This window comes from Carassius auratus, chromosome 7, assembly GCF_003368295.1.
Source record: "Carassius auratus strain Wakin chromosome 7, ASM336829v1, whole genome shotgun sequence".
NCBI classification, from domain to species: domain Eukaryota; kingdom Metazoa; phylum Chordata; class Actinopteri; order Cypriniformes; family Cyprinidae; genus Carassius; species Carassius auratus.
Window position 1 is genome coordinate 30,349,619 of NC_039249.1, and position 16,218 is coordinate 30,365,836.

The window sequence follows — 16,218 nt, forward strand, 5'->3', positions numbered from 1 at the left end:
CACACTGTCCAGCGGGAAACTGGGTCAAAGGGGCGGATGAAATGCTTCTGGGTTTAAGAAGAAAGTCAATCCTGTAACCTGCGTGTTTTCTTGCATTGTCTACTCCTTGAATCTTTGATTAACTTCCGGCATATTTAACACACAGTTTGTGTCTGGGTCACGGCAGCATAGACAAGAGATCAGAGTTCAAAAGCTTTATGCACTTTTCATATATGCCTGATACAAAATGTGAAAAGATCAAAAGAAAGTCACTTATCCAATGTTCAGGCTTGCTACATACGTTATATGTGTTTCATGGTTACACAATACTGCCCAGAGAGGTGCCACAACAATTCAGTTATTGACCGTATCATCAGTTCAATCCCAAACATATCTCTATATTTAGGTCTTTAGAAATATAGGCTAAACCCTTTGTATTTTAGGATGGTTTCATATGGTCTTGAAAACGGTAAATGAATTAATATTTTAAATATACACCTGGAAAAAATGAGAGTGCACACATTGTATTTTCTTATATATGTATAAAATGAATTATTTAGTCTGAGATCAAGTTTTTTGGAGTTGCAACACATTTTACACCATTAATTAACACTGCCTTGTCATTAACATCAAATTAGCTGTTCATTTGTTTTATAAGAATTGTTTTGAAGTTCTATATGTATATGAAGTGCATCAATGGATTTGATAATGAAGTAACAGATTAATCAATTCATCAATAAGGCGTTTTCCTTTTAAAACAATCCCTTCTCACCAATGGAAATAACGGTTTGTTAAACTTAAGAGCATCTTCATGATGGATTTGTTTATTACAAACACACAGCTTTTCACTTGACAAGACTGGAGTGGTGTGGATTAATGTGATGTTTTTATCAGCTGTTTAGACTCTCATTCTGACGGCACCCATTCACTGCAGAGCTTCCATTGGTGAGCAACTGATATAATGTTAAATTTCTCCAAATCTGTTATGATGACAAAACAAACTCATCTTCATCGAGGATGGGCTGAAGGAGAATATATTTCAGTAACTTTCCATTTTTGGATGAACTGATGACCTTTCGTGTAGAGCTATTTTCCAACAAGTGTAAACAATGTGTATAAAACCAACCAAAAGAAAATCAGCTTCTTAACAGATAAGCTCAATTTAGCTCACACATCGACCAATATAGGTCGGTAACACTTATGAGTAAAAAAAAAAAAAAATGGACTGGCTCTGGAGAATATAATCATGAAAATAAATAACCAATAAGTAAAATATTAGAAAACAAGCTCTGTCTCAAAACAATTTACTCTCTTCTCTCAATATAGACAAGTGCATTAAATTGAACGTTATAAGTGACTCATTTATTTTCTTACTTTATTACTACTTTACTACTAAGTACAAAAAACTAAAATAAATCTTCTTTTGTTTTCACCAGAAGAAAAAAACTCATACAGGTTCGAAACAAACTTGAGGATGATGAATTGACAAAATATTCATTTTTGGCTGAACTATCCCTTCTTGAACGCACCTCGGACAACTCAAAATGCTGTCTGTGAACATCTACCAGTCAGAAATAAGCCGGTTCGTCGACTGGTGTGATAAAAATGATTTCATAATAAATATAAAGAAAATGGAGGAGATTATATTCGATCCAAAATGTATAGGTGACTTGTAAGAAACTTACAAGTATTTGGTTGTTTAAATAGACAGCTCACTTACTTGGGGAACTCACACGAAATGGGTTTGTACTCAGCTGCATCAGAGACTGTACTTATTACGTAGATAACGTTTTTACGGGGTTAAAGGTACAGGTTGTAGGAACTGCCACTAGAGGGCGCAGTACCAAAACAATAACAATCGTGTGGCTTGATGACGCTAAGGAGTATGGAATGATGGGATTTGTTGTCTTCTACCCAACCGCTGAGGGCCATCAATCAGACGGAAAGATAAATCATGGATTTAACGCGAGTTCAACAATTTGCGCGAGTTGATTACATACAAAGTCAATGCAAAGATGCGATCAGACGCATCCTCGAATGGGTCTAGAGATGCGATGCCCCGCATTAGGTGTGTAATCCCCAAAATACTAATCTTGTTGATCGTTATAATAGTTATAATGAGCAAGACACTTAACCCCTAGTTGCTTCAGAGGCATGCAACCTCTGACATATATAGCAATCGTAAGTTGTGTCACTGTTTAGAATGGGAGTTGAAAACATTAGAGATATTGTTAGTAATCAGCTGGACAAAATATATAACACTAGCCCAGTGGGTTTTGGATATCTTACTGCAAATATCTTACAAATTGTACCTTAAATAAGAAAATCATGATGTTGTTCTACAAAGCTGTTTTAGAAAGCATAGTTATGTATGGTGTTACAGTATGGTTTGGGAACCTAACTATACAGTTTAAATCTAAATTAGCACACCTGGTGTTGACAGCACTAAAAACTGATGTACATGAAGAATACTAGAATCTTTAACATTTATATGAGAATTACATTCTGAATCAGGTACAGAAACTTTTTGTATTCACAGTATGAAATGCTCCCCTCCGGTAGAAGTCCCAATGTGCAAACTTAATAGGTATAAGAATTCCTTTGTGCCTGTATCTGTATAATTAATTATCTCATTAATTCAAGGACAATAAAATATACTACTACTACTACTACGGTACTATCTCTAATGAGGTTTTTGACCAGAGATACAGTTGAAAAAACAAATGAAGCATTTTTGTCACTCCAAACATATCTGCTCCAAATACTGAAAAAAATAGCTATAAAAATTTAATCCAGTTCCTTTTATAAGTTGTTCTGAAGTGTAAGTGGGACCTTTTTTGTTGTTGTTGTTTTAAAAAATGTTTTCATCTCAGACTCTAAAATAGCTTTTAGCTATAACTTTTGTGGTATTTTTATTTTAAATCCTTATCCAGTCGTCATAAGCGAATAGCAAGGCTATTATCATTAACTAAAACCATTAAAATTCTTAATTACTTAACATAAATTAACCCCTGAAAAATGAAATCTTTAAAATATATTTAAAAACAATCTTTTGTCAATGCAACATATCTCATTTTCGCTTAAATTAAGTATGAAAACTAAATAAACTAAAACTTATAAAATTAGATACAACTATAGACAATTTTTTATTTTTTATTTGAGCTATTTTATAATAGTCCAAGTGTGACAAATATATTTTTGAAAAGAGAAATGTTCAAATGTAATATCTCCAAATACTTCATGGTATTTTGAGATTGATTATAACGTGACTTTACTGGACACATCTAGAGAAGCTTACAGTCTATGTCACTGACTCTATAGCACATACGAGGGGAACGCAGGGCCCTAATGCAGTGAATGAAAACAGGATTTGCCTCTATAGAAAACAGTGATCAGCTGCATGGAATTAATCAGACTCTTGGCTGGAGTTCAATCCCACATCGCACAGCCTCTCAAGCTGGACAATGTGTTTTCAAAGCAGTTCCCCTCATACCAAACAACAGCTCGCTAAAAATAAATTCACCAGCCACTTCTCCAGGGCATTTTGCCATCCTTCTGGAAATGCACAGCCAAATGCTTAGCTGCCTCTCATCCTCACTGTCGTCCCCGTCACATGACACACAAGTTCATTAGCCAATTTACACAGCAGGGACGCGGGAGGGGAAACAACAATGTGAAAAGGTCAACTGCAGATGTCAGAGAGTGACAGGAATACTGAAAGAGCGAAGACGTGAAATAAAGAAACACAACTGGCCCTGGTCCATGAGAAAAGGCCTAATCCACAACTTTAAATAAGCTCATTAGACAGAGGCCTGTTTCCCAAAGCCCCAAACTCTCACGCAGTACTGCTATACATCATCATTTCTCTTTTTCACTTTCTAATGCGTGTACAATTACTCTACAAGCAGTTTCATAACCTTATAATAACTGAGAGACTAATAATGGAATAATTCATGTCACATTAAATAACTGCTTAGGAAGGTGATTACGATGATCTCTGGTGTTGTCAAAAGACCCAGGACTTCGGTACCAAGTCGGTACAAAAAAAAATGAAAATGTGACGGTACCAGGTTTCTTTAAGTACCCGGTCAACCCGGTTCTTGATGCATACAGCCCTATGAATTCCGCGAAGCAGAAAACGCGGACAAAATCTCAAAATCCAGTCATATATATATATATATATATATATATATATATATATATATATATATAAATAGTCATATTAATATGAACAGTCACGGAATTTGTCAAAGTTGGCATAAATTAATCAAATCAAATCTCAATTTACCAGTTTCTGTAAATGTTAAGCCGCAAAAGTTGGTTGAAATATCTCTGTGTGACTGAATGAATGAAGCAGGTGACGCTTGCAGTATTTTCAGCATCTGCCGTCTCAATGAGGACATAAATACATAAACAACATCACCAGAACTCTTCTGAGTCACTTCACAAGCATTTTACCGTTTCATTTGAGTACAACCAGTGTCAATTTAAATGTATTAACGGCAACCCGCCAATATAAAAGTTCATTTTTACATAAAGGCATTGTGCAATAAATATTACTATTATTTAGTAGAATGTAATGTTATACTGCTACTACTGTTGAAAAAAAATTATAAAACTTTATTTTTTTAAGAAATAAATCACACAATATTCCTTCCATGATTTAATTTTAATAGTAAATGCGATTTATTTACCAAAGAATAAAATGTGTTTAAATTTCATTAATTAAAAGACTAATTAAATTTGGGTGAACCTTGTTTACTGTTTTTCATAATTATATTACTTATAGAAAAACTTTAAACACAATTGTTAATAAGTATAAAGAATGGCATTGGTTTTATTTTTAGTGATAAAAAGTGATTGTTTATTTGTGGTTGTTTATTTAATAGTGGTTGTTTATTTAATACTCTAGGCCAGAGGTCTCCAAACACATTCAGGCTAAAGACCTTTTTCTTGGCTAGAGAGACGCAACAGGTGTTTCATATTATATCAAATGGAGTGTTGTATTCACATATTTGTTATGATGCCATTTGCCAATATTGATGTACAGAGTCATATGCACTACATACTACACTTTCATCTGAATAAATACATTTTATTGACAAGGGAGCTGAGCTTGAGCTTCCTGACTTTTGTTGAAGTATTGACTTCCTGTAGAATAAAGATACATTATCTGTATAACTGCAAGACATTCATTCAGAAAAATGGGTAACACATCATTAATTGGACAACTGAAATCAATGTCTTAGTGTCAAGAATGTCATGCTTTGACTATGAAACAAAATCAATAACAACAGCAGCAGCAGCGACCAGCAGACGATCGCCAAGAATTGCAAATGAGATTAGGTTGTGTCTTACGTAACATTTGCGACTAAAGCCCAGATTCAGGATACTACACTACACACCGGGCAGTAACACTCGTCATTGACCAAAACATATAAAGAGATGAGAATCTACATCAAATCACCGCACAGATTACAATCTAAGACTGTGGCCTCTCTCTAAGGCTGACATGTCCAACACAAACCACATAAAGATCATCTAATGCGCAGGAAATTTAACATGCACCAACAGAGGATCTCAGAGAGAGGGGTGTATTTCACGAGAAAGCTGCCCATAATAACTCTCTAAGTATGAGAGCCACCGCAGCGAGGGCTCAACAAGTTTGTGTTCATAGAAAGTGCTGCTCTTTAATATTGTTCAGGCCAGTGCCCTGATTGTGAACTTAAACCTAAAACTATTCAAATTAGATTTAAAAAAAAAAAAACTATTTCAGTTCAGTGAAATAAAGATGAGATAAATAATATTACATGAAAAACACTTAAATGAAAATAAGAAATAACTGAGATTAATAAGATGAAGTGCCAATATTACTTAAAGTAAAACAGAAATAAAAACTGAAATATACAACAACAACAAAAAAACTTAAATAAAAATAAAAATATTATATAAAATGAAAGCTTAATATTAATACTAAGAAATAAGAAATTATTTAAACAAAAAAAAGAAGAAAATAAATATTCACTTAGTTAAAAAAAAAAAAAAGTTTTTTTCCCCCAGTAAAAAGTTCTTAAAATCAGTTTTTTTTTTCTTCTTAGTGAAAAGAACATTTTAATAGTTTAAAGAACCATTTCCCACTATAAAGAACCTGCACTGGAAAGATTTCATGAATGTTAAAAGGCTCTTCATGAAACCGTCAATGGCAATAAAGAACATTCACTTTCACAAGCATTGGCTTTTCTCATAAACACCTTCAAAAAAAGTCATATTCACTCCCTTTAGACATTTCTTTTTCAGCTTTCTTCAACCATTGTATATAAATCTCTGTGAAACAACACAAGTTCTCTGATGTCAAAGTTCATTTCCCTGTAGCCGAAGGAGACACAACATGCACTGAAACATGGAGGACAGTAAAACACAATGAGGATGAAAGTTTGTTCTCACTTCTCTTAAAAGAACAGACTGATTACATATTCTCCACAATTATACTGTCTTATTCCACAGTGTTTGGCACACAGCAGATGGCTCCATGTAGAATGTGTTAAATGGATGTCAAACTCCATCAGGAGGTCCATTAACCATGTCTGAATGTCTAATGAAGTTAAATATCACACAGAACCATTCATCCCATCAGAGATATTTATACACCAGATAAAGAGTGCTATGCTGATGTAGGTTACAATACACACACACACCGCCCCCTTAAACAATATGTGTGTATCATCTCACACAAGATAATTTATTTGGTCAACATTTAAACAATTAGTCACTATGTAAACTAACAACAAAACTGCTTGACAGTGCTGAGGGGCATTACCATAGACTGTGCATTACCATAGACTGTATAAAGTGCATTACACAAGACGATCGGGCTGCGTCCCAACTTCTAGTGAGCACTACCTAGGCAGCATTTTTGTCTAGGTGGGCAGCGCACTTGGTTTTGGAACACAGCCTGCGCGTGCACGGAGCAGCATAAGTGCAGAATGAGTACAGTGTTGGAAAAGTGAGCAGAAAGTGAGTTACCTTTGGAGTAGAGGGAATTGGGCGAATCGAGGTCGACATCCGCGCTGAAGAGCGAGGTGAAATCAGAGGGCATCGCAGTGCCTCCGATCCAACATGAAAAGACTCGGACTTGCTCTTCAAGTGCAGCTTCTAACAAACTGCCATGGTTTAGTTCGGCCGAAACGAAAAATCAAAACAAACGAAAGCCAGGTACTGAGAAATCAGGCAATGACAATTCTGAATATCATAAATAAAGGGTTTGTGTCGCTCTGCGCTCTTCGTAGTGTGTGGAGGGGTGTGTGTGTGTGTGTGTGTGTGTGTGTAAACACTCCGCCAGCGAGCGCGAGTTTGTCTGTTTCCTCTGTGGCCCCGCCCACTCCACGCGTCATCGCTTCACAATCACAACACTGAGCTTACTCTGTCAAAATATATGGATGATATTAATGAAAACCACTCCGTTTGTTTACATCAACCAGAGTCCAAGAGAAAACTAGTTTTGTTTGGGATTTGACCTCAAGAGATTTTTTTATATATTTTAAATAAAAAAGCATATATGTTAACTTTATGCTGAATCTTATTATTTTATTTGATAAATTTCATAGGCTATTCATATTTAAATTCATTTTTCAATTTGACAAAGAGTTAAAGTTAATTGGAATATTGACCTTTTCAAGTCAAGTCAAGTCAAGTCAAGCCTGCTTTATTGTAAATTTCCACATGTGTACATACATACGGAGAATCAAAATTACGTTACTCTCAGACCCCGGTGCATACATATAACATTAATATTAAAGCCTAAAAGTCTAGATCAATATAACATGTAGATACAACTATACAATAAGGGAATGTAAAAAAAGACATATAATAAAATTAAAAATAAAGTTAAATAAAGCAGCGCAAGGCAAATGGCAGATAGAGTGCAAATCAATGAAGTGAACAACAGTGCAGACGAAAGATTTTTAGTGCGAAAAAAAAAGTCTGATTAGGTCTGATTAAAGTGACAAAGGGCTCAAGAGCAGTTATTTTATTTAACTGACTGATGAGGTAGTATAGTGACGTGCTGAATGAGGTAGTGAGTAGACCAATGCTGCACAAAGTGACTGGTGCATGCTATCACAGAGGAAACGAGTTTGTCTGTTTCCTCTGTGGCCCCGCCCACTCCACGCGTCATCGCTTCACAATCACAACACTGAGCTTACTCTGTCAAAATATATGGATGATATTAATGAAAACCACTCCGTTTGTTTACATCAACCAGAGTCCAAGAGAAAACTAGTTTTGTTTGGGATTTGACCTCAAGAGATTTTTTTATATATTTTAAATAAAAAAGCATATATGTTAACTTTATGCTGAATCTTATTATTTTATTTGATAAATTTCATAGGCTATTCATATTTAAATTCATTTTTCAATTTGACAAAGAGTTAAAGTTAATTGGAATATTGACCTTTTCAAGTCAAGTCAAGTCAAGTCAAGCCTGCTTTATTGTAAATTTCCACATGTGTACATACATACGGAGAATCAAAATTACGTTACTCTCAGACCCCGGTGCATACATATAACATTAATATTAAAGCCTAAAAGTCTAGATCAATATAACATGTAGATACAACTATACAATAAGGGAATGTAAAAAAAGACATATAATAAAATTAAAAATAAAGTTAAATAAAGCAGCGCAAGGCAAATGGCAGATAGAGTGCAAATCAATGAAGTGAACAACAGTGCAGACGAAAGATTTTTAGTGCGAAAAAAAAAGTCTGATTAGGTCTGATTAAAGTGACAAAGGGCTCAAGAGCAGTTATTTTATTTAACTGACTGATGAGGTAGTATAGTGACGTGCTGAATGAGGTAGTGAGTAGACCAATGCTGCACAAAGTGACTGGTGCATGCTATCATATATTAGTGGGGGGGGGGGGGGGGCTGGAGATGTGGGATCTGTGGGGGGGGGGGGGGGGGTCATAGTTCAGTGGTGCCCGGGGCAGAAGAAGGGAGGGGGAGCAAGTTCGGAAATGAGTTCAGCTTCCTGACAGCCGTGTGGATGAAGCTGTCCTTCAGTCTGCTGGTCCTGGCCTGGTGGGTGAGTGGGATCACCTGTGATGCACAGGGCTTTGCGGGTGAGACAGGTTCCGTAAATGTCCTGGAGGGAGGGGAGAGAGACACCAATGATCTTCTTAGCTGCTCTCATTATGCGATGCAGAGTCTTTCGGCAGGACGCGTTGCAGGCGCCATACCACACAGTGATGCAGCTCGTCAGGATGCTCTCGATGGTGCCTCTTCTCTGGCTCTCCTCAGTTTGCTGAGGAAGTAGAGACGCTGTTGTGATTTCTTGGCCAGTGCTGCGGTGTTTTCAGTTCAGGAGAGGTCCTCTCTGATGTGCACACCCAGGAACTTGGTGCTGCTCACTCTCTCCATAGTCGCACTGTTGATGGTCAGAGGAACCATTTTTCCGTAGGCCTGTCTTGTCAAATTATATTTTTGTATATTTATATCTGAAATGTAAATTGTAAACCCGATTTTATTTATTTAATTATTTATTTGGATGTCTTTTTATAATTGTATATGTTTCTGTTTTGTTGTAGTTTCTAATTAAAAAATAGATTAAAACACTGAGGTTAATTAGGCTAGATTCAATCTTAGTTAATTTAACACAGATCACTTTACCTGCCACGATAAGTTTGAATAATAAAGAATAATAAATTCAGTAATATGTTGGAAAGAATTCTTGGGATATTCTCCTGTCCAAAAAAAAGAAAAGCTGTTTAAATGTATTTTTACATTAGGCTATATGTGATCCAGTAAACTATAAAGATGCAAAGTTCAGTGACAGTATTTCACCTAGGGGCTATTTGAGTCATCACTGTAAGGATGCAGTTACCTACTTATTTTGTAATAGTGTTGACTTCAAAGTGATTTGGGCTAACTTTTCTAAATTTTTAAAAACATTATTTATCATCAAACGTCTGCACAAATAAAGTTGTAAATAAATAATAACTGAGGGGCTTACATGCAACCATTACAAAAAAGTTAAAATGGTCACTGCTCCAGAAGGAAGCATGATACATTAAGATCCAGGGGTGTTTTTTTTTTCATTCTTGTTTCATTTTTAATTTCTTTCATTTAGTACTGCTCTTCAGAAGCTACAGCAGATGTTTCCAGAAGACAAAATAAATTCATTTTACCCTGATCTTCAAAGGATCTTCTCCAGGCTCTTCGTGCATCTTTTTTTTTCTTCTGGAGCATCAGTGACCATTTGAACCTTTTGAAAGAGTTGCATGTAATAAGTCTCTCAGTTGTCCCCAGTGAGAAAAGATTGATCTCAAAATCATACATTCTATATGAGTGGAAGATGTTTATAGGATCTTTGTTAGAAAACAAACCTGTGTGCTTGTGTTTAACAAAGCCATCAGTGTCTAGGAGTCACGCCATCATGTCAGAGCTGTTCCTGGGAAAAATTAAGCCATTATTGTCTAGAGACCACGCGAGCGAGCTGTGAGGAGCGTTTGACACCAACACATGATTCATGTTCAGCATAGACTCACTATTGTCCTCACACAATGAACGTTAATGTCAGAGCTGTGTACTAGACAGGACTGAATTAAGAGTGGATTTGAAATCAGGTCGAGAATTTTTGAGGAACAGAATTCCAATTCAGATTTCAATGTAAGGAATTACACTTAAAATCAACTGAATTTCAAATAATATATATATAAAAAAAATCCTAGAGTTTGACAGGAAAAGCTTGTCCATACAAACTTTAAATGTGTGAAAGTTTTATAGTTTAAAAGCCATGAGGAGATACTGTAAGCCGTTGTTAATAAAGAACAATTCATTAATTATATATCCTTAACTGTGTAAGCATGAAAAAAACAAGTGAGATTAGCCGATCAACTTGTGATCACAATTATTTAATAATAGGCAGATCATCAGAAAAGCTACATTGAATAGTTATTAACTCTCCTTTATAATACCTCTTGAGATGTATCTCCATATGATTTGTTGTTAATTGTGTTTCATATTAATACCAGGCTGACACAGTACACTGTTTCAGCCCTGCCATTTCAATCATGCTCACAAAGTCCACACAATTTGTGTATCATAATTACCTTAAAATACAATTTGACAAATGTTTATAGCCCTGCCATTATTTTATCTGTATTATTTTATAACTTTGTAGACTACTAAGTGCTTTATTACCCTATAATACACATACCGACTAAACATTTAGACATTCTAAGATGATTCATCACAACAGTAAATGATTTGCAAACAGATTATGCTGGAATAATTGCCATTTTTAATTTTTTTTGTCAGTACTACATATCAACTTACTATAATAACTGGGACTTCCATTTAACTAACTAACTAACTAACTAACTAACTAACTAACTAACTAACTAACTAACTAACTAACTAACTAACTAACTAACTAACTAAATAACTAAATAAACAAATCCTATGCATGAACGTAACACCTAAAAATTGCCACAGAAACAGAATACACAGCATCATCTTGTGTACAATTAGCGTTATAAGTAATCAAAACGATTACAATGTTTCTGCATTCACAGATAAAAGGATATTGAATATTTTCGTTATTGTGCATTAATTATATCTAAGTAAATTTTGGTTTTATATCAAGAAACTATGCATTTGACGTATTTAACACACCGACTTCAATTAAAGATGGTCAGGGTGTAGTTCCTCCTCCGGGCCGCTGGGCGCTCGAGTGCGTCACGCGTCAGGCAGAAGCGGAAGCGGAAGCAGCGGCGTCCATCAAACTAGTGTGCTGAACAACAGAAAAGCATTATATTTTCCTGAAATATTCGGATTTATTGGGTAAAAATGCCGGATTTAGCGGTAGAAAAGGTCGTCGTTCATCCGTTGGTGTTATTGAGTGTCGTCGACCACTTTAACAGGTAAATCTGAGTTTTGTGAAGGCTCTGTATTAAAACTGTTAACTCACTGTCATTATGTATCAATGAAAGTAGCCGCTACAAGCTAGCAGTCACAGTCTAAGAGCAATTATACAAATAAACAATATTGTAAGAATAGGTTGGAAATGTTATATTATGGTGATGCACACCGGCTCAGCTTCATAGCCTTTAAAGTCTGCTGTAAGATATTGTAAAAGTAAGCAGATGTCTGTCAGTTATTATGATATAATTAGTTATTATGATCAACTCAGCCATATATATCTGATCGTTTTTCTCACAAGTAGACCTATAAACACTCCGAACATGAACAATCAACACAAAAACTCCTAAATTGTATAATCTATTATAATTATGTGCCCCTGGAGCACAATAGCATTCGTAAGCAGCACGGCTATATTAGTAGCAATAGTCAATATTACATAATATGGGTCAAAATTATATTAGTTTTCTTTTCTGCCAAAGGTCATTAGGATATTAAGAGAAGATCATGTTCCCTGGATATGTTTGGTAATTTTTGTACTGTAAATGTATCAAAACTTAATTATTGATTAGTAATGTGCATTAATAAGAGCTTCTTTTGGACAACTTTAAAGACGATTTTCTCAGTATTTAGATTTTTTTTTTGCACCCTCAGATTCCAGATTTTCAAATTTGCATCTCTGCCAAATATTGTACTTTCCTAACAAACCAAACATCAATGGAAAACATATTTATTCAGCTTTCAGATAATGATAATCACAAAACTGACCCTTAACTGTAATATAAATGTAATAAATACATTTATTGCATATGTCAAGGTATTTATGTTACATGCTTAGCTTTTGGAACCGACACTTTCAGACATGATCTGACCTCGCTCATATTAAAAGAGCCATTTGAAGATGTATTCAAAACCAGTGTTTTTCTTTTGAGTTCTTTGTATCACATATCTTTGTTTTGTAGGATTGGTAAGGTTGGCAGTCAGAAGCGAGTTGTGGGTGTTCTGCTGGGTTCGTGGCATAAGAAAGTGCTTGATGTGTCCAACAGCTTCGCTGGTATGTTTGCAGCTCTTGGTGCAAAATACACTTCTTTCCAGTTGAAATATAGTTGATGTAATATTTTAATCATGTGGCAGTGCCTTTTGATGAGGACGACAAGGATGATTCAGTCTGGTTCCTGGACCACGACTACCTGGAGAATATGTACGGCATGTTCAAGAAAGTCAATGGTAAGATTGCTGTACTATGTCCATGTAAAGAATCAATATCATACAAACGTGTTGTTGAGTTTTTGACATGTCATTGCTATAAGACACAACCTCATGTCCAAACTCATGTTGTTGTTGTTGGGTTTTTTTTTCCAATTCTAGCAAGGGAGAGAATAGTTGGGTGGTACCACACAGGCCCAAAGCTGCACAAAAATGATATTGCCATAAATGAACTCATGAAACAGTACTGCTCTAATTCGGTATGTAATACTCTTTCTTTTAACACCGCGTTATTTCAAACTATGTACCCAGCAAGTCATGTTTTAGACTGAATTTCGTATTTGTAATAGTATTATGAGAAATTATGTACGTTTTATATATATATATATATATATATCTGTGTGTATATATGTGTGTGTGTGTGTATAGATGTATATATATATAGATAGATAGATAGAAATTATTTCTGAGAATTGGCAGGAGTGTTTCATTTAATAGATAATAATGGCACAATTTTCCTGACAACAGGCTATATTTTCTTAAAGCAAAAAAATAATGTTTTTTTTTTTGATTTTGTATTTTGCAAAGGTTTTAGTCATTATTGATGTAAAACCCAAGGACCTGGGGTTGCCAACTGAAGCGTACATCTCAGTGGAGGAAGTGCACGATGTGAGTACTTGTTGAAGTTATTAAGCTATGTTAATCTATTTGATTTCTTACTTGCTAATTGTTGACATTTTTTCTTTCCTGAAGGATGGGACTCCCACATCGAAGACGTTTGAACACGTGACCAGTGAGATCGGAGCAGAGGAGGCAGAGGAAGTTGGCGTGGAGCATTTGTTGCGGTAAGATGGGGATGAAAACATGTACATTTCTGTTTATTTGATTTGTCATTTGGCTGTCAAAAATAACCTGTTTACTATTTAATATTTTCTATTTAAGAAGCATTCGATCGAGCAACCAAATAAAATCAATTCAGCCAAAATTCTTCTGATACTGATGTTGTATCTAGAGGATCCTCACATAAAATATTGATTCCAAGTAATTTTCTTACATATTGCAAACATTATTGCACAGATAAACTGGGGGGAAAAAGGACCGCTCTCATTCAATCAGAGAGCGCTGATATTGGAGGCAGTAACAACACACTATATTACAGGCACAGCTGTACAGTTCATATAAATTTATATTTATAAGCCTATTAAATTGTAAAAATTGTCTTTCAATTACTGTAATGTTCAATGGCTATAATTACTCCAGTAATGTTTAAATATTTAAAATATCTTTGTTGTTTTACATTAATCTGGATATTTATTGTGAATATTTGAATATATATTAAAAGTTTTAATACTAGATGCAATTAATAAATTAAAAAAAAAAAAATCTGTAAAGAACCTAGTTTATTTGTTCTCATGGTGATTTTTGCAGTGATATCAAGGACACAACAGTTGGCACTTTGTCGCAGCGAATCACCAATCAGGTTCATGGCCTGAAAGGGCTCAACTCCAAGCTGCTGGATATCAAGAGCTATCTGGAGAAGGTTGCAACCGGCAAACTGCCCATCAACCACCAGATAATTTATCAGCTGCAGGACGTGTTCAATCTGCTGCCTGATGTCAACCTGCAGGAGTTTGTCAAGGCTTTCTACCTTAAGACCAACGACCAGATGCTCGTGGTCTATCTGGCCTCGCTCATCCGCTCTGTAGTGGCGCTCCACAATCTCATCAACAACAAAATCGCCAACCGTGATGCTGAGAAGAAAGAGGGCCAAGAGAAAGATGACAGCAAGAAAGAAAAGAAGGATGAGAAGGAGAAAGATAAAGACAAAGACAAGGAAAAGGGAGACGCTACAGCCAAGAAAGATGACAAAAAGGAAAAGAAATGAACCTGAACTGGCATGAACTTGGTTTTGCACAATCTTGGCTTTGGGAGGAATTCAATGTTTCTTTGCCGCCTCTTGTAACCATCTGCAGTTTAAATTGGACATTTTTCTGTCTCTTTGATATAAATGGTTTACTTCTGATTTTGATTAAAAGAGAGAAGGGGATTTGTTTCAAATGTTCTTTCCCTTTTTGATGTTTTGGTCAAGGTTGACCCATTTACACTAACATTTTAGTACCATTATTAGACCATCGCAATATCAAGACTGATGTCCAGCACTGCAGGCATGTCATTGCATTGTTTCAGTGTATTTACAGAGATTTTTGTTTTGTTTAGTTTTTTTTAATCATAAAAAGCCAAAATGTCAAACAAGCTTCTCTGGCCTAACTTGTTTTTATTTTCTCAACAACATGCAACCCTTATTTATTGCAGTGAACATTAAAAAATAATTACTTGCTAATCTATAAAACAAAATGTTTCAGAAAAAATCTGCTCAATAATTAAATGGTACATTCACTTTTCATGAAAAGAAAATGTAAGTTTAATCAAATCTATGTTCAGTGAAAAATTACAAGACAAGTTATCAGACAGAGCAGTCAGCGATCCTCTTGATGAGGACTAAGTAGTTTTGTAACTATGAGTTTCTTCTTGCATTTAAAGAGGTTATTAGATGCTACATACACTTTTACAAACTGTTAGAAGTGAAATATGTGTTTGCAGTGAGTGTACAGTACACAACCACCCAATAATGATACAAATCCACCCAGTGTTTTTGTTTTAAATCTCATTAAACAATTTCCCCTTTCTCAGTGTCCCTCGGAGAGCGGCTTGGAAGAAAGGGATGGTGTCCGCAGAGCTCATTTGCATTTTAAGGAAAATGTTACAAAACGGCTTGTGCTGAAAAGAGCTGTTTTTAACCAAACTATGTTACAGACAGTCATTAACATACAGACTATGTTAATGACTATAAATTTTACAGAATTTATAGTCATTAAGACTATAAAGAATCATATGAACTTGTGGAAAATGGGCATCCAATGAGCCCTTTAATGCTCAAGAGACTGAGGATCTTCACCAACATCTGGTCAACGACTTCCTCTTCCTCAGGAGGTTATCACACATCAGCCACTGGTCCTCCCGAGAGCTTCTCTTCCTTTCTATGACATGAAACGAATGCTTATATTCAGGATAATACCATTAGAGCTTCTGTAGTACTGTAATGTTAATGTGTCG

The 16,218-nt window shown here is 35.3% G+C and overlaps 2 protein-coding genes across 3 annotated transcripts in view; one reads left to right on the forward strand and one right to left on the reverse strand.

The window, feature by feature from the left end:
* Window positions 1–7,419, reverse strand: part of LOC113106460 (nuclear factor of activated T-cells 5-like) — a 45,709-nt gene extending 38,290 nt beyond the window's left edge. For both annotated transcript variants that reach the window (XM_026268397.1, XM_026268396.1), the window contains exon 1: window positions 7,003–7,419. In XM_026268397.1, coding sequence (XP_026124182.1) covers window positions 7,003–7,075 — 73 coding nt within the window. In that variant the 5' untranslated portion in view covers window positions 7,076–7,419. The remainder of the gene's footprint in view (window positions 1–7,002) is intronic.
* Window positions 7,420–11,707: 4,288 nt separating this feature from the next.
* On the forward strand, window positions 11,708–15,358 carry psmd7 (proteasome 26S subunit, non-ATPase 7). Its single transcript, XM_026268401.1, has 7 exons — window positions 11,708–11,900; window positions 12,861–12,952; window positions 13,033–13,125; window positions 13,267–13,364; window positions 13,693–13,773; window positions 13,858–13,949; window positions 14,533–15,358. The coding sequence occupies exons 1-7, from the start codon at window positions 11,827–11,829 to the stop codon at window positions 14,987–14,989; spliced, it is 987 nt and encodes a 328-aa protein (XP_026124186.1). The 5' UTR covers window positions 11,708–11,826; the 3' UTR covers window positions 14,990–15,358.
* Window positions 15,359–16,218: the final 860 nt, after the last annotated feature.